Raw genomic sequence first — 25,158 nt, 5'->3', positions numbered from 1 at the left:
TTTAGATATAGCTTTATTGGTGGATAAAATTAAAGAAATTGATAAGATTTATTCCGTTACTCCTACCAAGGAACTTTATAAGAAGAGAGTTGAACTGCAAATGGAACATAGCTTACTGTTATCTTCTTCAATTGAGAATCAATTAATTAAGACCAGGGCTCAATTTTATATTCATAGTGATCGAACTGGTAAATTGTTAGCTAATCAATTAAAAGCTATTTTGACAAAGCGACAAATTATTAAAATTCGTAAACAAGACGGTAATCTGACTACTGATCATAAAGAAATTAATAATACTTTTCAAGATTTTTATAAATCTTTATATCAATCAGAATTTGATGGTGATCTGTCTATGATGGATAATTTTTTTAACAATTTGAATATTCCCAAACTGACAGATGAAGATCGAAGTTTATTTGATGCTCCTATTTCTATGGCTGAGGTAGAAGAGGCTATTTCATCGATGAATTCAGGGAAAGCTCCTGGACCTGATGGTTATATTATAGAATTTTTAAAAACTTTTTCTTCTTTGCTTTCCCCTTGGCTATGTGAAATCTTTAATGATGCATTTATTAAGAAGAGACTACCCCAGTCTTTTTATGAAGCTACTATTTCTTTAATTCTTAAAAAAGATAAAGATCCTACTTTATGTGCATCTTATCGCCCTATATCGTTACTAAATGTAGATTCTAAGATTCTTACAAAAATTTTAGCTATTAGGTTAGAAAAGGTACTATCACAGATCATTTCAGGAGATCAAACTGGTTTCATTAGGAACTGATACTCCTTTTTTAATTTTAGAAAATTGATTAATATAATTTACACTTCCTCACCCACAACCCCAGAATGTGTTATTTCATTAGACGCTGAAAAAGCTTTTGATAGAGTTGAATGGACATACTTATTTAATGCCTTGAAGAATTTTAATTTTAGTTCTAATTTTATATCATGGATTAAATTAATATATTATAAACCTGTTGCTTCTGTTCTTACGAATAATTATAGATCCTCTTTTTTTCAATTATCTTGTGGTACGAGACAAGGTTGTCCCTTAAGTCCTTTATTATTTAATATTGCATTAGAACCTTTAGCCATTGCTATTCGTGAATCCCCTAATATTTTTGGTATTACCCGTAATGAGAAATTATACAAGTTATCGCTCTATGCTGATGACTTGTTGTTATATATTTCTGATCCTGATAATTCTATTCCCGCTATTCTATCCTTGTTGGTTCAATTTGGTAGTTTTTCTGGTTACAAATTAAATTTGGATAAGAATGAACTCTTCCCTTTAAATGCACATACTTTACTGAATGACAGGATACCATTTAAAATTGTTACTGATAATTTTATTTATTTAGGTATTAAAATTACCAAGAAATATAAAGATTTATTCAGATTGAATTTTTTACCTATGCTTCATCAAATTCAACAACTTACTACTAGATGGTCTCCTTTATCCTTATCATTGGTTGGTCAGATCAATGCTGTTAAAATGATGATTTTACCGAAATTTTTATATTTATTTCAAGCCTTACCAACTTTTATTCCTAAGTCTTTTTTTGATAGCATTGATTCAAAAATTTCCTCATTTGTGTGACAAAATAAAAACCCCAGATTAAGTAAAAGACAGTTACAGAAATCTAAAAAAGATGGTGGTTTAGCTTTACCCAATTTTAGATTTTACTATTGGGTGAATAATATTCGGAATTTATTATACTGGAAATTAGATTTAGATTTACCATTGTGCCCACAGTGGGTAAATTTAGAATGTAATGATACACAAGGATGTTCTCTATTTTCTGTTCTTGGTTCTTCTCTCCCTGTTGATTTAGTTAAACTTAATAAACAGATATCTAACCCTATTGTCAAACATACATTACGAATTTGGTTTCAATTTCATAAATTTTTTACTCTAAAAAACTTCGTTCTTGATAGCCCTATCTTACTTAATTTTTTCTTTAAACCCTCTTTAACATCAAGCTTTTAGTATATGGAAAAGGAAAGGTATAATATGTTTTCGCAATCTTTTTTCTGAAGGTAGTTTGATGTCTTTTGATCAACTTTCTAACAAATTTAAATTACCTAAATCTAATTTTTTTAGATATTTACAAATTAGAAACTTTTTGTATAAAGTTTTACCATCCTTTCCTAATTCAACTTTGATAGATTTTTCAGATATGATTTTTACTTTAAATCCCTGTCAGAAGAGATTAGTGGCTTTTATTTATAATATGATTATGATGATACAACCAGAGATATCAGGTAGAATTAAACAAGAATGGGAAAAAGAACTTCAATACAATATTTCAACGGAAAAATGGGAAAAAATTTTACAAATGGTTAATTCTTCTTCTATGTGTGCTAAACATGCTTTAATACAATTTAAGGTTGTACATAGAGCTCATATGTCTAAAGATAAGCTTGCTCGGTTTTATTCTCATATTAATCCTCAATGTGACAGATGTCATTTAGATGTGGCTTCATTGACCCATATGTTTTGGTCATGTCCTACTTTACATAATTATTGGAAGGACATATTTGCTACCATTTCCTCAATTTGGAATATTGATTTACAACCTCATTTTATCACTGCAATTTTTGGTATACCAAATGAAGATGATAGTCGATTCTCCCCTTCAATTAGACGAATGATTGCCTTTGTAACATTAATGGCCAGGAGATCTATATTACAAAATTGGAAAGAAGTAAATCCTCCTACCACATTTCAGTGGTTCTCTCAAACTATTTCTTGCTTAAGTTTAGAAAAAATTAGAAGTACTATTTTTGATTCATCAATTAAATTTGAAGAAACTTGGGGACCGTTCATTCGACACTTTCATATGAATTAATTTGACTTCTTCCAGACCTTTACTCTTATTATTCTTGTTCTGGTATGGAGTTCCGGAGTTTTTGACACTATCATATACATATAAACTATTATTACTGCCCATGTTAGTTTAGGTTTATTTTTTTTATTATTTCCCTAAATATACATTTTTTCTTATATTTTATACTTTGTTTTCTTTTGATAATTATTTTTAATCTTTTCATGTATAATCAATATAGATTAGATTGATTATTATATGATCCTTTTTCACTGATAGTTTAATAAGATATTGTTATCTTGTTACTAATTTAATTTCAAATCTATTGTATTTATAACCTATTGAATATAATATTATGTTATGTTTTTTTTAAAAAACTAATAAAAAGATTGAAAAAAAAAGAAGAAAGCATTTGATTCTGTCCCACACTCATGGTTAATAGCAGTTCTTCATGTATATGGACTACATCAAATACTTGTGAAATTCCTGTAACATCTGATGAAGCATTGGCATACTATAATCACCCTATCATTTAACAACCACAAGAAAACATCCATCATTATCAAAATAAACTGAGACATTTTTCAGGGTGACTCCCTGAGCCCACTATGGCTTTGTCCAGCTTTAGACACATAGAAACATAGAAAACCTACAGCACAATACAGGGCCTTTGGCCCACAAAGTTGTGCCAATCATGCCCCTACCTTAGAAATTACTAGGCTTACCCATAGCCCTCTATTTTGCTAAGCTCCATGTACCTATCCAAAAGTCTCTTAAAAGATCCTATTGTATCCGCCTCCACCACTGTTGCTTATTTCACGCACTCACCACTCTCTGCATAAAAAACTTACCCCTGACATCTCCTCTGTACCTACTCCCCAGCAACTTGAACTGGTGTCCTCTTGTGGGAACCATTCGAGCCCTGAGAAAAAGCCTCTGACTATCCACATGATCAATGCCTCTCATCATCTTGTACACCTCTATCAGGTCACCTCTCATCCTCCATCACTCCAAGGAGAAAAGTCCGAGTTCACTCTACCTGTTTTCGTAAGGCATTCTTCTCAATCCAGGCAACTTTCTTGTAAACTTCCTCTGCACACTTTCTATGGCTTCCACATCCTTCCAGTAGTGAGGCTGTACTTCAAGTGGGGTCTGACCAGGGTCTGACCAGGGTCCTATATAGCTGCAACATTACCTCTCGGCTCCTAAATTCAATTCCACGATTGATCAAGGCCAATACATTGTATGTCTTCTTAACCACAGAATCAACCTGCACAGCTGCTTTGAGCGTCCTATGGACTCGGACCCCAAGATCCCTCTGATTCTCCACACTACCGGAAGTCTTACCATTAATGCTATATTCTGCCATCATATTTGACCAACCAAAATGAACCTCTTCACACTTACCGAGGTTGAACTCATCTACCATCTCTTAGCCCAGTTTTGCATTCTATCAATGTCCCACTGTAACCTCTGATACCCCTACACACAATCCAACACACCCAACCTCTGTGTCATCAGCAAACTTACTAACCCATCCCTCCACTTCCTCATCCAGGTCATTTATAAAAATCACAAAGAGCAAGGGTCCCAGAACAGATCACTGAGGCACACCACTGGTCACCCACCTCCATGAACCCTGTTTACAACCACTCTTTGCCTTCTGTGGGCAAGCCAGTTCTCGATCCACAAATCAATGTCCCCTTGGATCCCATGCCACCTTACTTTCTCAATAAGCCTTGCATGGGGTACCTTATCAAATGCCTTGATGAAATCCATATACACCTCATCTACTGCTCTTCCTTCATCAATGTGTTTAGTCACATCCTCAAAAAAATTCAATCAGGCTCATAAGGCACAACCTGCCCTTGACAAAGCCATGCTGACTATGTCTAATCATATTATACCTCTCCAAATGTTCAAAAAATCCTGCCTCTCAGGATCTACTCCATCAACTTACCAACCACTGAAGTAAGACTCACTGGTCTATAATTTCCTGGGCTATCTCTACTCCCTTCCTTGAATAAAGGAACAACATTTGCAACCCTCCAATCCTCCGGAACCTCTCCTATCCCCACTGATGATTCAAAGATCATCACCAGAGGCTGAGCAATCTCCTCCCTCACCTCCCACAATACCCTGATTTACACCTCATCTGGTCCCAGCGACTTACCCAACTTGAAGCTTTCCAAAAGCTCCAGCACATCCTCTTTCTTAATATCTACATGTTCAAGCTCTTCAATCTACTACAAGTCATCACTAAAATCACCAAGATTCTTTCCATAGTGAATACTGAAGTAATGAACTCATTAAGTACCTCTGCTATTTCCTTTGATTCCATTCACACTTTCCCACTGTCACACTTGATAGTTGCTATTCTTTCACATCTTACCCTCTTGCTTTTCACATACTTGTAGAATTCCTTGGGGTATTTATTAAAACCACTCCCTATTTCACTGAATCAGATTAAAATAGGTTATCGAATCAGAAACAACCAAATGAATTATATCTTGATACACCTTCGACGATACATGGACAATTTGAAATTAGACACTCCTTCATCAGTAAAGCTAAAGCAATTAATTCAAATATTATAACTATTTATGTAAGATATAAACAAGAACTTCAGACCAGATAAGTGCAGAATGTTAAACATAAAGAAAGGTGCAATAGAGCTAGTAGAATATAAAACGGAGCAGCAGGATATAATACAGGATACAGAATGGATTAATATGAAACTCAGTTGTACTTGGGATATCAACAAGCATAGAAAATAGATCATAGTGCAATAAAGAGAAAACTTTCAACAGAATTTACTTCAAGGCTTAAGAAAATCTGCCAAACAGAGCACAGTAGCAAAACTATCGCTATACCCATATTAACATATACATTTCATGTAATATCTTGGTCTGAAACAGATCTGGAAAATTTATAAAGAAAAATAAGGACTAAAATGACAAATTTTAGAAAACACTATGTACTATACACTCCAACACACTTAGATTAACACTACCTAGAACAGAAAAAGGAAGAGGATTATCAGACATAAAAAAGCCACTTAAAAGTCAGATAAAACTTTTAAGGATATACTTTCATCAATGAAATCAGGATTCAGCACTCCACATGAGCATATGCAATTCTGATAAGTACACACACAAGTGAACTTAAATGAAAACACAACCCAGAAAAATGAAGACATTATCACTATTGAAGAATGGAAGACCATGACCTGCTATCAAAGACATTCTCACAATCTGATCAGGCTAGATGTTGATAAGCTAGCTCAGAGTTGGAGGCATCTTCCCAGAAACAGAGGTGTTCCTTGTGGCAATACAGGACCAGGTGGTTAACACAAAGAAATATCAAAAATACATCATTAAAGACCAACAAATTCAAGAATTGTCTTGGGTCTGCAAATGAGAAAATCGAGGATCCAGTTGCACAAGGAGAAGCTGAGCTCTTGAGTATTTATTTATTTAGTTATGAAAATTCTGTTGCTGATTATCTTATTTCACTTGTAAATAAATTATTACTTAAAGAACTAAATTAATGTAAGTAATTTTATATATCCAGTCAATGGTAAAACCTTAAAATCATTACTTTCGAGTTGTTCTTTTTTGTTTTACCCTGTAGTACAATGTTCATGCAAGCTCCTTCACAGTCTATGGGCAAACTGTGGATAGCTGTGTTTTTTTTTACAATAAAGGACGTTGCAGGTTATTTTCAAGAATGATCTTAAGCTTTGGGTCAAATTTGCCAAGGCTTTGCATACATCGTCTTGCTACAAACAATGGCAACTTGAGAGACAAGAAACAGTAAAGGCACTGGTAGGTTTTTGAACATTAACATCCTGTGAGTACAGCAGATTTATGCTTCATAGAGCCAGTCCTTGCAGTATTTTTATCTTTTATGCTGCAAGAGCAATAATACCTCCTAAGTCCTCTGCTGGGAAGCACATCCCCAAATATTGCATAATGCCCCATGCAACGTTAAGTCTGTACCCCATCAAGCTCTGAACATAGCATATAGGTCTTCTTCTTCTTCAATGAACCAAGTATTTCAGTGCCTCTGCCTATTATTCATTACGTGAAGGCAGCCACATAAAACTTTGTCTGAATCCTCTGCAGCAGATAATATGAGGGACCTTGCCCTCCAAAGTGATCACATCTCGGTCTCCCTGCAATGACTGAAGGTCATGCATGCCCATGACTCAGTTTGTGCAGGTTCCATTTCTAGGCTAACATATAAAATCAGCACAGTATCTGAGCTGGTGAAATATTATGTAAAATTTAGTAAAATCTTCAGTTTATTCTTACTCTTCTCCACTACCTTTACACTTAGCAGTTTTGGTTATCTGAAAAGAGGAAGTTATAGGGCTGGGTTGTAGTGAGTTTCAGAGGCTAGGATTATGTGGTATCTGTATCTTCAAACTGAAAATCAAAGGAAATTGAGAAAAAAGATTAAAATTATATAAAGGAACACAAAACCGACATGAGGGGATAATGGTTGAAGTCTAATTGCTGACCATAGATACCATCATTTCAAGCAAGTTTTACTCAATGAGGAGAAAGTAAAAATGTTGCCAGCGATTATGTGCCTTACTACCTGAGAGAAAAGTGAAGAATATTAGTGGGTATTGCACATTATGTTTGAATGTTATGCCTTTAATGCTGTATAACTGATAGAGTAGAATTTGAGATATAAATGTGAAATTTGCACCATTTAGTACATGGGTGATTAGCAGACGTAGACAGAAAATATGTATTGTGATTGTCAGATAAGAAATCCATTAATAATTATGTAAATTGAAATGTACCACACTTTGTATTACAACTGAACAATACCCTAAAAAGCAAAGTACTACAGTTGCACTAATCTTCCATTCTCTTAATACAATATGGTGATTTTGTATTTCATATTTCATGCGCCAGTTCTGCACTAACTCTAAATAAATTCTTGGAGTGTATCAGAGAATGTGGGGGGGGGCAGGTGCAGGGGAAGGGTAAAGGAAGGAAGAAGCAATGGAAGCTGAAAACAATGTCAAAATGGGAGATAAGGTGGCAGTGGGCTCAATGGGGTGAAGCATGGAAAGCATAGATTCAAAAAAAAAAGATAGGAATCAGGGACCTGGAGATATAAAACGAGGGAACTGAAAAGATGGAACAGGAGATGGAACAGATTTGAAAAACAAGTGACAATGGGGCATAAGATTTACAGTATATCAATTATTTAATGATGGTGATAACGTAATCACTTGGAAAAGTAATGGAAGAGTAGAAAGGAAAGCAAGATGGGACAAGTGGAGATAAGGGAGTTACAAAGGCCTTAAAGCTTTTGACAAAGAAGTATTGACCTAAAATATTAATTCTATCTCACCTTTCACAAATATTGTCCAAACTACTATGTGTTTCTATATCCGTTTTAAAACCAGATAATTAATTTAAGTTTTGGTTTAAGGACACACAGTAGCTAAATTCTCAGAATAACCCCAAAGTACTTCAAATTGCAGTATTGAACATGAAAGCAGCCAGGGTTTCAATTTCCTATCCAATCTGAGAGACAGCATTTCCAAACTGTTCTACACATTTTCAGTACAGATTTCCAGTAAAATTTATGCCTCACATATCTGCAGTCACACTTAAACCCACTACAAGAGAGAGTTCTACAAAAGATACCTAAAATCAATGATATGATTAGAAGCTCTTCAGCATTACTTACGCATTCAATAGTTTCACATCTATTTCTGTTATTAAGTTGCTCCTCATTAAAATAAGAAATCTGTAACTACTCATTGTTTTATTTCATTAGTGTCTGAGCCAAACTAAATTTCTCAGGTTAATGATTGCCTCTTAGACTTTACTGTCTTCACAACCAATTACTTAAAATGCAGTGAACACAGAAAGCCTGTGGATATATCTGCTTCGACGGGTCATAGTAGAAAAGAATCTATTATAGTCAGATGCAGACCTTTTGATTCAAATAATTAGTCACTCTAAGATTCACCTCCTCTTACATTACACCTATTGGCTCAGACATTCTTCTACTACTCCTCTGGTACTTTAGCAGGAAGGCCATAAAAAAGGGAACACAATGGAAAGTGAGGAGAAAATCTGTAGGCAATTCACTCTGTATTATTGATTCTCCCTGATGTATACCCAGGGAATGGCAGATCTCTGTTGTAACAAAGCATACAAGTACAAGACATACAAGTTTTTCCTTCTTTGCCTTTTATGCATATCACTATTTAAATATAGTGGAAAACTGTCTTCATATCCTCCAAACAACACTTTATTGATAATCTCAGATAGATTCATTAGGGAATTGCTTTAATGAATTCCACCTGGGGCTAATTTTCACTTTTACAAATTGTGATTTTAAAAGTTGTCTGAATATGAACACAGAGCAAAATTTGTTGGAGAGGACAGTAGAGTCTTCACAGAATTTGTCAGATTTCCTTCCTGATAGTATCAACAGAATGTAATTCTAGTGGATTTTACTGCAAAATACAATCTTTATTGCTGGATTTTCCTCTGTAAATACACTAAAGTGCTGAAGGTGAAAATCTACACCATAGATCCCTGAAAAAGGTTGTTAATTGTTACTGAATTCTTTGAAAGTATGTTTAAAAATTAAGATTTGTTTGGTATGGAGTTAATAATCTCCTCAAAGCCTTCCCTTCAGTTAGTCTTGGATCAGTTCAAAACCAGCTTGAAAGGATTATATTATGGGCAACTGCTTCATGATACTTTTGCTCTTGCTTTTTCATGAAAATGAGAATATTTAATATACAAATGTGTGGGGCATTATTAAATGTGGGGCATTATGTAACTATATTCATTGAAACAAGCACATAGCAAATCTGATGACTACTGTAAATCTAAGACATACCTTTGACCAGTGTTACCACCACTTCCTTTTTGTCATTGATCACTCGTTTCACAGAGGGTGCTGGAACAATCAGTTTCGGATCCAGTTGCAAGGAGAAGAAACCTTCCATGTCCAAATATTTGCCAACATCAATATCTTGAGCACGAGCGATCTTTTGTAATTCCTAACATGATTGAAACAGAATTACAAGGTATAAGCATTAGTTTATAAAAAATGCTCCATTTAGACACAGAAAATGATTTGGGCTGGTATATCTCTGCTGGAAAACAAATTATTGCAGTTATAAGTAATATATTTTATTTTTTTTGTTTATCAGGGTCAACTTGGCTGATTACATCTGTGTCAGCACATAATAATTAGAGGGAACAAAATCAAATGAATTCAACAGGATCATAGAATGATTACAGCATGGAAGGCCGCAACTTGACCTATTGAGTCCATGCCAACTTAAAAAAGGAGCAATTGAGCTACTTCTACTTCTTCGTCCTCTCATGCATGTATAAATGGCTCAGGATCTTGTATACATTTTAAACACTTTCTTAAAAAGGCTATCTTCAACAAACCATGCACATGAATCCCAATCTAAGGTAGTCCTTTTAGAACTGTACACACTAGTTTATATATTTTTTCATTTGTCCTACCAAACAATAACACGTTGAAATTCTGTGCAATGAATTTCGAACTTCAAATTTCAAACCCCTTCCATGAGCCAGTTAGGGAAGGATGCATAGATTAATTTTCTTCTTCTCATAGATCACTGTACTTCCAACTTCTATGCCATTTTGAAATATGCACCATGACCATTCATATACCCTATATTAAGTACTGGTCCTAGTATGAGCACTATAGAATTCCAATCCAGTACACTTCCATTCTAAACAAATCTTTCCACTCTTATTTTGCTGCCTGTGGTTTAGTTATTTTTCTGTCTACACTTTTGATATCCCTTTTGTTCTACAGCCTTCAATTCTGATGAACATTCTATTATGTGGCATTCTATCAAAGGTATTTTGTAAATCCACACTAACCATATTAACTGCAATTGCCTCATCATGATCTCGTTAGGAAACATTATGTGATTGGAAAAAGTAGATGTAAAAGAGGAAGAATGTAGGAAAGTCATAGAAGACAGATTCTGACCTGCATATACTTTTGTAAAAATATAGTCATTTCACAAAGTACAATTATCTGCTTTCACAAGAGTCAAAGTGAAAAGTTTTTCAGTACTAAGGTTTTTTATGTAATAACAAGATAATGAAATTAATACTTCCTCTAATGTAAGTGGAGGATGAAGATGACAGAACATTTATCTAATCTAACAGAATAGCTGTGGAAGCATCAGATCTGGCTCAAGTTTTTAACAGCCTTGCTTCTGACTCAAAACCCTTTCTTTCCAGCCCCATTTGGAACACCTGTGCTTCTAGGTGAATAATTCAAGTTAACAAATAAATGGGACTACCTTTCAAATTCACCTTCAAGGCTCCATCAACATTTCATTGTGATAATTCAAATTTTACCTTACCTCTAGTTCACAATGGAACACAGAAATAAAAGTCAAACTGGAAATTAGACACTAAGGTATATGACCTTCATTGCTTAGGTAGTGAAATGTGTTTTTGAATTTCAGCAGCTAACTATAGGTCAACTGCTAGATTTTCTTCTTTATTTTACTTAACTTAATACTTACATTAACTTCCAGCAATTCAATATAATTTTAATTAGACTCATACATCTCAAATTTTTATTTGTTTAAATAAAGGCACCAGTGACCAATGGCAGCATCCCACAGACAGCTCATGAAACTACTACTATTTCTTCTTCTTTTAAATATGCTTCTTCTCCTGAACTGTGATCGATTTCAGCCTGTACTTTCTATTCTGATTATGTGTTTTTGGACTGACTAAATGATCTAGTGTTTATGCTCTTTCCTGTCAAATTCAGCGAGGTTGAAAGCGGAGTGTGCTGCCATCGTTTCCTAATGGTGGAACATGCACCCATGGTCAGTTCCAGTACTCCTTGTCCATTCAAGCACCCAGCAAGACTGAAATTAACTAGGATGAGAGCACAAGGTGAACAGGTGCTCAGCGCTGTCTGACTTTGAGTTTGACAGGTCATCCTCTCGCTGTTACTGCAGGAATCTTGGGTCCCATGCTGCAAGGTTTGATTGCAGCTCATGGCTATGGAACCCTTTTCAGGGGATTCTGCAGTTTGATGTTTAATGTACTCAGCATTGAACCGGCTCTACAGCTTTGGACTCACTTTTGGAGGACATTGCAGCTCATGTTCCATTTGTTTCTGGTTACTCTTTTTTGCTATTTGCAAAATTTGATCAAGGCGCTTCAGCATAGAACTTTCTCCATGGCTGAGGCTGCAGCACTAGGCTGAACTGACTAGATGGCTGTCACTCCTGGACCATTATGTGGTCTCTGAAGTTTGATGTTTAATATTTTGTGTGTCATTTGCTCGCTTTTTGGTGTTTTCTTTAAACGTGTTCCATGGTGTTTCTTTGGGCCATGGCTGCCTCTGGGAGGATGAATCTCAGGGTTGTATACAGTATACTTTGCTGATAAAGGCACTTTGAAACTTCCAAATTTTAAAGGATAGGCAAGCTATCCACTGTGATTATCCTCAACCATGTTACCCTACAAGTCTGTGCCCACAGCTCCCTATACGTTCATAACTGAGTAATCAGAAGCTGTTCTAACACCATCTACAAGTTTGCTACCACCAAGGTGAGCCACATCTCAAATAACAATGAATCAAGAGTACAGGAAAGGGGCTAGAGAACCAAATGAAATGGTATCATGACACAACCTGATTCTGAGCTTCAATCCCAGTCATCAGACAGTGGAACTGTTCCCTTGTAAGATAAGATAGATTCTTGACCTCCTAATCAATCTTGATGTGACCTTGTACCTTACTGTCTACCTGTGCTGCACTTTGTCTGTAACTGGAACATTTTATTCACATTATGTTATTGTTTTACTTTGTACTCCTTCAATGTACTGTTGTAATGATTTTTTCTGTATGAATGGTGCAAGACAAGATTACCACTGTACTTTATTGCATGTGATAATACTAAGCCAATTTGCCAATTCATCTATGACGATGCAACACACACAAAATGCTGGTGGGACTCAGCATGCCAGGCAGCATCTATGGAAAACAGTAAACAATCAACACTTCAGGTCAAGACCATACATTAGGACCCCTCTTGCCGCTGCTGGAGGATGGTGCAGGAGTCTTGAGCCCCATGCTGCAAGGTTTAATCGCGGCTCATGCTGTGGGACTCCTTTCAGGGGACTCTGCAGTTTGATGTTTAATGGATTCAGTGCTGAACACTCTCCATGACTTTGGACCCAGTTTTAGAGGACACTGTGATTCATGCTCTATGTATTTCTGGTTGATCTGTCCTGATAAATATAATTGCACAAGTGGAAATGGGAGGAGTGTGGATTGAAGTTAAAACAGTTAAAATTAAGCTGGGCCAAAACAGGAAGAATTATAAAGCAAAGAAAGGTACTGATCAAAATAAATAGAAACTCACTAGGAAAGGAATGCTCTTGACCTGTCAAAAGCAGATATAAACAAGGATAATATTGGTGTTTCCAACAGGGGTCTTGTATATCCCATGGAGGAAGCATTGTGGAGCAGGGCAGACCCAACTGAGAGATCAAAGTAAGTGGAAGGAGCAGTTGAATCCTCGACATCTCCTTTGTCAGTCATGACTTCATGGCTCTATCCAGACCTAAAGGAACTCAATCAGTTGTGTCATCTCAACCACCTTTTAGAATATAGCTAGGGCTAAGGCTGCAGGGTTCAGTGCAAGCATGTCTGGAGTATCAGGTGGAGACTTACATTCAAATAACCTTATGGTGGAAAAGGGGAAATAAATAGGGGGAATATCATTGATAGACGCTGGTGCTGAAGTTGCTCTAATCCATGGCAATATTTAACACTTCATGGGTGCTGATCTAGCAGTGTGAAGTGATGTTTGATTGTCTGCTCGTAACAGTTTGCCACATACTGTCCCTGCCTGAAACTCAGAAAAGTACCTGAGGACATCTTGGGCATGGATCTGGTAAAGGGATCCACCATACAGATCCCTTTGGGTATATTTTCTTTTGTGATACAACAGGCGATGTTGGTGGTGGGAAGCAATAAGTGGGAATTTGTCCTATTCTGTAACTCTCATGTGGTGTGCATAAGGCAACACTGTAAACCATAGGCAAATAGGCAAAACTATAGACAGCCTTCTGATTTGAGTTACAACAGCCCAGTCTGGCCAGTTAAAAAAATTATTGCTAGTTAGTGATTGACCAACTATCACTTGTTAAATAAACATGCCCCTTTCACTGCTGCAGTGCTGATGTGGTGACCTTACCTAGGGACCTCTCGTTGGGAACTGACCCCTGGTACACCATAATTGGCCTGGCAAATTAATTTTTCTTCATTCCTATTGATGATCAGTTTGTCTTTACATTTTTAAGATGGTAGAGTGCCCAGGGATCTGGATAAATGCTCTCTATCTCCTGACATTAAGGTCGTTTCATTACATTGACCATATTATGTAGGCTAACTGAGAAAGATGCTGTAGAAGCCCTAACCACCTTAGTAAAGCATATGCAATCCTGGGGATGGGTGATTGATCCAGCTAAGATACAAGATCCCTATATTGAAAGCTGTTCAAATTTTGGGTATTCAGTGGGCCAAAGGAGATTATGTAATACGAGATAAAGCTTAAAACAAGATCCTGGACATAGCAACTCAAACAAACAAGCAAGATATCCAGAACTTTCTTGGGTTGCTCAGCATTTGGAGGCATCACAGACATTATTTAATATTATTGCAACCCTTTATGCTATCAGTTGGAGGAAAGTTCAATTTGAATGGGGTCCAAGACAACGAGCTTTTGAGACTGCCAAGGAAGCTGTCACTCAGGCTTTGCCACTTGCTCCATACATTCCCAGTGCACTGTTTTGAACTGCAAGCCTAGCAGATGCTGCCTAAGCAACAGCAAAATGGCCATATGGTACCCTTGGGCTTCTAGTCTCGCAAATTACCTGACACTGCTACACTCTAAACCAGCTTTGAAAAACAGCTGTAGTCTTGTTACTAAGTACTAGTAGAAATAGAATGAGAGATGGGGAATGATAAGGTGCTACTACAGCCCAACATTCCCATTGTGACCTGGATTCTTTCAGACACACCCACCTGTCAAGTAGGAAGGGAACAGCAGAATTCTACTGGTCAAGTGAAAGTGGGACATTGCTGAGCGAGCTGCTAAAGATTCTGATAGGGTCAAAAAGATACACGAAAAACTGACTCAGACCCCTCAGTCTACAGATTGTTATCTAGTTACAGACCCCTCATTACTAAACTTTCCTATTAAATGGGAGATGCTTTTAAATGAATTACCAGCTTCCCAGAAATGGCAGATTTGGGGCAGGTAGTCTAGAGGAAGTAGAATGGCTACAGAAGAAGTTAGACAGATTAGGAGAATGGGCAAAGTAGTGGCAGATGGAATACAGTGGCAGGAAGTGTATCATCATGCACTTCGGTAGAAGAAATAAAAGGGTTGCCTATTTTCTAAATGGAGAGAAAATACAAAATACTGAGGTGCAAAGAGACTTTGCAAAGAGGAGTCCTTGTGTTGGATTCACTAAAGGTTAATTTTTAATTTGAGTCTGTGGTGAGGAAAGTAGATGCAATATTAGCATTCATTTCAAAAGGACTAAAAATAAAAACAAGGATATAATGTTGAAACCTTATAAAGCACTCGTGAGGCCTCACATGGAGTATTGTGAGCAGTTTTGGGCTCCTTATCTTAGAAAGGAAGTGCTGAAACTGGAGAGGGTTCAAAGGAGTTTCCCGAAAACAATTCCAGGATTGAATAGTTTGTCATATAAAGAGCATCTGATGACCTCGGGCCTGTATTCACTAGAATTCAGAAAGACGGGGGTGGCCTAATTAAAACCTGTACAAGGCCTTGATAGAGTAGATGTGGAGATGATGTTTCATATAGTGGGAGAGTCTAAGACCAGAGGACACAGCTTCAGAATAGATGAGCATCCTTTTAGAATGAAGGTGACGAGGAATTTCTTTAGCCAGAGGGTGATGAATCTGTGGAATTCTTTGCCACAGACAGTTATGGAGGCCAAGTCTATATGTATATTTAAGGCAGAGGTTGATAGATTGTTTAATGTCAGGGCATGAAGGGATATGGAGAGAAGCAGGAGATTGGGGCTGAGAGGAAAATTCTATCAGTCATGATGAAATGGTGGAGCACAGTCACATGGGCCAAATGGCCAACCTCCGCACCTGTATCTTAGTCTATGGTCTGATTTACTGATGTTATGCTGTTTGGAAGAATGGGCAGTGATGCTGGAAAGCAGCTTCTTTTAACCCTAACAGACTTTTTTTTACAGAAACAAGGCTGAAGGCCCCAGCCAATATACAGAATTAGTTGCAGTACAACTGATACTGGAAGAAAAAGACATGGAAGAAGACATCTACAGTGACATTCAGGCTGTTGCCAATGACATGGATATCTGGTTACTGAAGTGGAAAGCTAACAATTTCAATATTGCGGGGAAACCACTCTAGGCCAAATACATTTGATAAGACATAGGAAAAAGCCCACAGTATGGATATTACCATTTATCATGTGGTTGCACACATGAAAGGTGACAGAATACAAGAATACTGTAGATCAAATTCATAGTTAGGCACATCGAGGAAGAATGGTGCCCCCTGTATGTATGGAAACATAACACCTCAGGTCACTTGGGGATCTAGGGTACTGCGGAGTGGGCAAAACAAAGAGACCTGTCATTCCCTTTTGACAAAGTTTGGGAATGTGTGTCCCAGTGTGAGATCTGCCAACAAGTAAAAAACTTGTTTCTATTGATAAAAAGGCCTATGGCACATATTAAGTATTGGAGTAGTACCGCAGGGATATGGCAGATGGACTACTTTAGTCCACTTCCTCTGCTACAGAGACATAAGTACCTTCTAACCATAGTTGACACCTATTCAGGTCTTCTGTAAAGATGGACTAGGACAACACTCTCCATGGTCTTCAACAGCTTATTACAGCAAGCCTACTAATAAAAGGTCTCACTCTTCAGGACATAAATAGGGATCTGACAACAGTTATTCCCTATTATCCTCAAGCATCAGGCCCAATTGAGAGGATTAACAAAAGATTAAGAAACACTCACATCTTCAAGTCGTTGATTGTTTTGCCCAAGGCCCTGCACAATCACCTCATGGATCACTAATACAAAAGATAACTAATTGCAACAAAACCAGTCTCACACCCACTACCATTTCTTCACCTTCCAAAATGTGTAGGGTGGGAAGTTATGTATACATTACCCAAACCACATCACAAATGGCTGAAATCCTTGCAGATGGGCAAGGTAAGACATTTTGGGTCTTAATACAGGAATGATTATCCCTATTTGTCTAGACTCAATAAAACTTATTCTGCATGAATAAGATATTTTGCTGAAATTAAAGGCAGTTGTCACCTTGTTTTGCAGAAAAAATTTTGAGAGTCAGACCATGGCATATGTTCATGATCAACATGTTTCTGGCAATTCTATTTTGGTAACCGAATGAGTGAAATAAGGCAAGATTCTATTGTAAATGTGCAGAAGACATCACAACAGAAAGGACTCCCACCCTTTAGAATGTACTTGGACTTGGACCTTTTTGGGGCTAATGGAAACTCTAAAGGGGGGGTAATTGAAGTAACATGACAGCTCGACAAATGTGTGAAATAGACTTGAATATTAATACCACCTAACACTAGGGAAACTATAAAAATTAGTGATAGATCTAATGTGAAGGAAGCACAAGGTAAAATAGCTCTGGACTATCTATTCTCCCCCGTGGTTGTGATTCTTCATTTATTAGTGCCCTGTATCCAAACAATATTACTTTCTTTATGATAAAATGTGAGACTCCCCTTAAGTCATAGACTATGAAAGAGTTATATAGGTAAAGGGATATAGATCATAAGAGAGGCAACTAGTGGATGTACCTTAAAGAAATCCTTACTAAAACTTCACCTCAGTACAGATTTATGAGAATTGTTCCCTAATGATCATCCCTATTAACAACAAACACTTTGTGCTATGGTCACAGTGGCAATCCATTACTTAGTTACCTCAGAAAAAAACATCATTCTAAATCTGAGTCCAATGTAATTTTATTTTCCCCCAAGTTGCTCAAATTAATCAATTCAGGGAGATAGTTATCGCTAATGCCAACCCAAGCCAACTAAGTACAAGAGACTGAGACTCTTGAGATAGAATAGACTGACTCTGACTAAGAGCTGTACCATTTTGTAGCCAATGAACAACCTCCTCCCCCTCTTTGACTGCTGGTTGAAAAAGAATTACACAACAGCCCAAACAAAATGTACATCAGTGGCCAGTCATAAGAAGTAGGGTATTCCACACAAGTAGGAGGCACTTGAAGAATTGAAAAACCCAAGTCGATGCGATCAAATTTGGAACTGGGGAATGAATACTGAGGTTTACCCATGGATATGGATCACATCCTACATGGCACTAATATTACAATGTGCTGTCCTCTATATGTTCTGCCAGCATCTTAAACAATAATTCTTTAGTTTTAATTTTATTTAGAAGTATAGTGCAGAATAGACCCTTCCAGCCCTTCGAACCATGCCGCCCCAGCAGACCTCGACACCTCCAATTAACCCTAACCAATTTACAAGGACCAGTTAACTTATTCAGTACGTCTTATGCACATTATCTCTCTAGAGAAATGTGTAATTAGAATTCTTGAACAATCTCCTCTCCCTTGAAAAAATGCTACCATACTGCTCAATGACACATGTTCATGTGAGTATGGCAAACTGTTAACTCCAGAGATTGGAATGTAATAAGAAGATTAAAATGGAGCTGTCCACTCAGAGTCCTCATAGTGAGCAGGCATGTTAATTAGGAAGACAACTAAAATATAAGATCTTGATTCATAGGGTCCCTGAGGCCTTGAAGGCTGCAGATGTAAGACGTAAAGAATGTGGTACAAAGTAAGTTTGTTTTTAGAGATAAATGAGATTGGTTCAGTTGACACTTGCCCATCATTAAGGAAAATGATTAGTTTTACAATTATAGCTTGCTGGTATGTGCAGAGTAGGAAAAAAGCTCTTTGATTATATAAGTACAAGCAATGAACAAGTACATTGAACCTCCTTGGGCCAGAATCGTGATCAGTGCCAAGGATTCTAAGATTCTCTAGCGAGATGTCACAAAGCTGGAGTCCTCAATGAGCAGAAGGGCATGAGACTTGTTACTTTATCAAGTTTTATACTACGTTTTATACATTAATTAGTTAATAGAATTCACCCTGCAATTTGGGAAGGAGAAGGCTAAAGTCAGATATTACACTGGAGTAAAGGGAATTACAGAGGCATGAGAGAGGAGCTGACCAAAATTGATTGGAAAGGAACACCAGCAGGAACTTCTGGGAGCAATTCGTAAGGTGCAGGACACATATATCCCAAAGAGGCAGAAGTAAAGCCAGGATGGCTAACAAGAGAAATCAAAGCCAACATAAAAGCCAAAGAAGCATAGAATAGAGCAAAAATTAGTGGGAAGTTAGAGGATTGGGAAGTTATTAAAAACCAATACAAGGCAACTAAAAAAAAGTCATAAAGGAAAAGATGGAATACGAAGATAAGCTAGACAATAATATGAAAGAGGATAGCAAAAGATTCTTCAGATATATAAAATGTAAATGAAAGGCGAGAATGGAGATCAGACTGCAGGAACATGATGCTGGAGAGGTAGTAATGGGGGACAAGGAAAAGGCACACAAAATGAAAAAGTATTTTGCATCAGTCTTCACTGTGGAAGACATTAGCAGTATACCAGAGCTTGTGAGTGTCAGGGGATAGAAGAGTGTAAAGTTACCATTACTATGGAAAAGGCTCTTGGGAAACAGAAAAGTCTGAAGGTAGTTAAGTCAATTGGACCAGATGGTATACATTGCAGGGATCTGAAGGAGGTGGTTGTGGAGATTATGGAGGCATAATAATCTTTCAAGAATCACTTGATTCTGGCATGGTTCTGAATGACTGGAAAATTGCAAATGTCACTCCACGAAGGGAGAAAGACAAAAGAAAGGAAATTATAGACCATTTAGTCTGACCTCAGTGGTTGGGAAGATGTTGGAGTTCATTGTAAAAAATACGGTGTCAGGTTACTTGGAGACACATGATGAAACAGGCTATAGTTGGCATGGTTTCCTTAAGGGAAAATCTTGGTTGGCAAATCCGTTGGAATTCTTTGAAAAAATAGCCAGCAGGACAAACAAGAGTTAGTGGATGTTACGTACTTGGATTTCTAGAAGGCCTTTGACAAAGTGCCACTCATGAGGTTGCTTAACAAGTTAAAGGACCCATGGTATTACAGGAAAGATACTAGCATGGATAGAGCATTGGCTAATTAGCAGGATACAAAGTGTGGGAATAAAGGGATCCTTTTCTGATTGGCTGCCAGTGACTAGTAGTGTTCCACAGGGTTCTTTATTGGGATCACTTCTTTTAACATTATATGTCATTGAGTTGGATGATGAAATTTCTGGCTTTATAGCCAAGTTTGCGGACGATGCAAAGATAGGTGGAGGGGGTTGGTAGTCTTGAAGAAGTACAGAGGCTACTGAAGGATTTAGGCAGATAAGGGCAGATGAAAAACAATGTCAAATGTGTATAGTCATGCATTTAGGTAGAAGAAATAAAAGTGTAGTCTATTTTTTAAATGGAGAGAACATTCAAAAATCTGGGGTGCCGAGGGATTTGGGAGTCCTAATGCAGGAATCCCTGAAGGGTAATTTGCAGGCTGAGTCTGTGGTGAGGAAGACAAATGCAATATTAGCATTAATTTCGAGGGAACTAGAATATAAAAGCAAGGATGTAATGTTGAGGCTTTATAAAGCATTGGTTATGCCCCACTTGGTGTATTGAGGGCAGTTTTGGGTCCCTTATCTAGGAAAGGATGTACTGACATTGGAGAGGATTCTAAAATATTTTACAAAAATTATTCCGGAATTGAAAGGCTTGTCACATGAGGCACATTTAATGGCTCTGGGTCTCCACTCACTGGAATTCAGAAGAATGGGGGCAACCTCATTGAAACCTATTGCATGTTGAAAGGCCTCGATAGGATAGATGCAGAGAGGATGTTTCCTATGGCAGGCGAATCTAAGACCAGAGTACACAGCCTCAAAATAGATAGGTATTCTTTTATAACAGAGAAAAAGAGAATTTCTTTAGCCAGAGAGTGAAGAATTTGTGGAATTTGTTGCCACAGGCAGGTGTGGAAGCCAAATCAATAGGGAAATTGACGGCAGAGCATTATTGATTCTTGATTAGTCAGGGCATGAAGGGATCTGGGGAGAAAGCAGGATATTAGGGCTGAGAGGGAAAATGGATCAGCCAAGATGAAATGGCAGAGCAAACTCAACAGGCCAAATGGCCTATTTCTGCTCCTTTATCTTATGCTCTAATGGTCTTAAACTTACATATCACTTATTACACTTTAGTAAAATGCCCTGTTGCAACTTTAAAGTGCTCCTTTTCTCTCATTGATCCGAATCCTCAAAAACCTGCTCATTTTCTGTTACAGAATTCCTTTCAGTTGAAGATCTTAACATTCTCAGTGTTCTACAGCTTGTTAAGTCTACATTTTCCTTGAATCACACTATTTGCATTAAAGTAACTACATCCTCCACAAAAATTGGTCATGTTCTCTAATTTTATTTGATGAGCAAAGTGATATTATTTCATTTTGCATTTGCTCAGTTAAATATTTTAACACCCTGGTTAAGAGTTTTACTGCTAAGCTGTAGGCATTTCCTTTTAGCAGTTCTGTAAGAGTAGTCTGTTCTGCTTTCAGCTTTCTTGGGTTTGAGCTGAGATAGGAGGCGTTATTATTCAACTTAGGAATGTAGTGTCAGCCCATCAAGATGGTAGAACAGTTTCTAGAGAATGCTGGGCAGAGAAGTCTTTGTTGGCGGGAGCTGGGAGAAGACAGGAGGGAAGATGGTGGAGGATTCCATCCCTGTTGCACAAGATGCTTTGTGCAGATGAATGGCTTTGAGGAGGAAGGACCAATACTTCTGTGGGAGAGCCTGTTTGTTCAAGATGGATTTTGAGCGATGCTCAGAAAGTGGTGTGTGTTTTCACACAGAGCAAGGGTCCAGCTCGTGAATTACAGACAAGTTCAAGATTTGAATTCCACCTTGCACATGTGACTGTTTAAGTACAATGGGCTTTATTTTTCTTTTCTTTCCTTTATTAACTGTTTGCTTAAGTTAACATTCTTAAGTATACTTCATATTAATTTTATGCAGTGTATGATCTGTTATTTCTTGCCCACAGGCGATTGGCGAGGCCAGTAAATCACACAGCATTCACAGAAACCAGGGTTTGAATGGGCTAGATATCCCAACATCATGGATTTGGCTCAACCAAAGTCATGTACACTTTAGACATATGAAGCCTAAGAAAGGTGGGTTTCTCGCCACGGAATTAAGTGGCTGTTAGTGAGAGGCTAACGAGCTGCACTTCCAGAGCCACCCTGTAAAAGGGGGTTTCAATGATATAAAAAGAATTTTTAAAAAATTGCTTCAACATAGTTTCCCAGGGCACAGCACTAATATTCTGTAAATCTGAATAATGTATTTTCATACCATCTTTTCCTTTTGTCTTCTATATATGCAAGTCTTTCTTTTAACTCAGTATGACTTACTTTATACAACTTATATGGCACTTGTCAAATGCTTTGATTTGAGTTGTTACTAATGGAGCTACAGGTATATTCCCTTTATAATACTACTGCTGAAATGTTAATCAATTCATAAGTGTTGAAGAAATGAGGGGAAAGCCCGAGCATGCCGGATTCTTTAGAGATGATAAAACTGTATGAGTTTAACTATTCTAAGAATTAACCATGGGAAAGTTACTTTAGGCATTAAGGGATTATGTGCTATAATGAGGCAACTATTAAAAATAAAAGTGTCAAACTCTTACGTTAGTTGGTTGGACAGTGAGACCATTGTTCATGCTGTCCTCTAAATTGTCCACTTGTAACATTTGGTCAAATTCTTTATAGATTTTCAATGCAGAAAGAGGATCTTCATGAGGAGTATTTGAAAAGTCAGAAGTCCACTGAGATGGCAATATAGAATTAACAATGTATGCTTTTTCAAGCATTTGGTTTGCAAACTTGGGTTTTCTGGATGAGTTTCTGTCATTGTCAGAAACAGTACTTGGCCTTTCAGCACAGTGGGTGTCAGTGGTTGTTCCATTCTGAGGACAAGGTAGCTTATAGCGTGAAAATGAACCATTCTGGTCAGCTGCTGCGAAATCTACAGAGGGAGGGAAAAAAATTAAAATCACAAAAATATAGAACAGCAATAGGAGTCAAGAAGCCAAGCAAACAACATTGAATTACTATCATATGAACTCAAAACACCAAATATTTAAAATTATATTATTCATGGAATGCTATGCTTTAGAATAGAATCAATGACAGAATTAGAAAGGCTAATCACATGTTAGCCTTTGCTGCATGAAAATTTAAATACTAGAGAGTAGGCATCTTTCTCCAATTATATAAAGCCTTGGTGAGACCACATTGACAGTATAACAATAACATAAGTTATAGGAGCAAAATTAGGCCATTCTACCCATTGCGACTGCTGTGCCATTTGATCCTGGCTGATTTATTTTCCTTCTCAACCCCATCCTCCTGTCTTCTCCCTTTTACCTTTGACACCCTTACTAATCAAGAACCTATCAACCTCGGCTTTAAATACAGCAAATGATTTTTTCAGCCATCTGTGGCAATGAATTGCACAGGGTCACCACCCTTAGCTGAAATTTCTCCTCATGTCTGTTATAAAAGGATGTCCTTCTATTCTGAGGCTACGCTCTCGGTTACCAGACTCTTCTACTAAAGAAAACATCCTCTCATGATTACTATATCTAGACCTTTCAATATTCGGTACATGTCAATGAAATCCTGTAAGTACAGATCCAGAGCCATCAAACACTCCTCGTACATTAACCCTTTCATTCCAAGGATCATTCATGTAAACCTCCTCTGGACCCACTTCACTACCAGCACATCTTTCCTTAGATGTGGGGCCCAAGACTGCTCACAATACTCCAAATGTGGTCTGACCAACTCCTTAAATTGTGCACAGGTCTTGCCTTCCTTCCCAAGTATATTTATCACAGTGAATACAGTAAAGGTTTACCTTATTTATTCCTGTCTTATTAGAATAGATTAAGCATGTTTATACTCTCTTGAGCTCAGAACAAAGAGAACTGATGTCTATGAAGTGCACAAAGTTCTGAAGCAACTTAACAGGATGGATGCAGAATAGACACCTGTCCTGAACTGAAGGCAGATCTTAAACGCTGTAAAAAAGATTGGCTATTCAGATCAGAGATGAGGCACTGCTTTTAGTGTGTAGTGAATCACTGGATGCTAAATTGCTGGAAGTATTGAAAAGCAAAGATTGAAAGATATTTAGATATTAAGAAAATCAAGGAATATGGTGTTAGTGTAAAAAAGTCAGGTACTATATGAACGCAGAATATTGTAACAAACACAATAGGCCAAATGCAAGTTTTAGACAAGGATGAGATGCCAATGGAGCAGGTTGTTTTATGCTGATATCATTAATCTTTTTAGGGTTGCTGCTACATGTGTTAAGGTGTGTGAAAAGGAGTATTATTTTCTTGACCAATGCATTGTAAGTGCCAATAAAGTCTGGAAGGAATACGCAGCTTCAGGCTTCCAGCTGGTTGACCCAGATAAAGTACAAGTCACCTCTGTAGTCAACACTTACTATCACATCACAACCATTGGCAACTGGTATACTGCATTATAATTGATTTGCATACATACTCTCTTCCTAGTCAGTGTGTTGTTCTTAAAACAAAACTACCTTTGACTATCTTTGCCTTTCAATATTTTCAGCAATTTAGCATCTAGTGATTCACTACACACTTCTACAGAACTTTTTAGGATTCTCCATCTTATTTGTCAAGGATATCTCCTGGTTCATTTATGTTTTGTTATCTTTCTTAAGTGTACTCCAACACCCCTTATAATGCTTAAAGGACTCTCTTGACCCCAGTTGCCTATACACAATATCAGCCTCCTTCATTCTCCTGGCCAAAGCCTTAATACCCCTTGTCAAATCAGGATTAGCTAGCCTTGCCCTTCACTCTAACAGGATTGTATAGCGCTTGAACTTTTACTATCTCACTTTTAAAAACCTCCCACCTGCTTGGCATCCTTTCGGCTAATAGCTTCCTCCAATCAACTTCAGACATGTGTAATGTAAATACAGGTGTCCCCCACTTTACGAATATTCACTTTACGTC

The 25,158-nt window shown here is 37.3% G+C and overlaps 1 protein-coding gene across 1 annotated transcript in view; it reads right to left on the bottom strand.

Moving 5' to 3' along the window:
- Positions 1-25,158, bottom strand: part of zbbx (zinc finger, B-box domain containing) — a 146,491-nt gene that overhangs the window by 24,575 nt on the left and 96,758 nt on the right. Inside the window, exons 15-16 of the mRNA XM_059946888.1 lie at positions 22,789-23,126; positions 9,717-9,879 (exon numbers count right to left, since the gene is read on the bottom strand). Coding sequence (XP_059802871.1) covers positions 9,717-9,879; positions 22,789-23,126 — 501 coding nt within the window. The remainder of the gene's footprint in view (positions 1-9,716; positions 9,880-22,788; positions 23,127-25,158) is intronic.

This window comes from Hypanus sabinus, chromosome 2 (genome assembly GCF_030144855.1).
Source record: "Hypanus sabinus isolate sHypSab1 chromosome 2, sHypSab1.hap1, whole genome shotgun sequence".
NCBI classification, from domain to species: Eukaryota; Metazoa; Chordata; class Chondrichthyes; order Myliobatiformes; family Dasyatidae; genus Hypanus; species Hypanus sabinus.
Note: the sequence above shows the minus strand (reverse complement) of the source record. Positions and strands in the feature narration are given on the sequence as shown.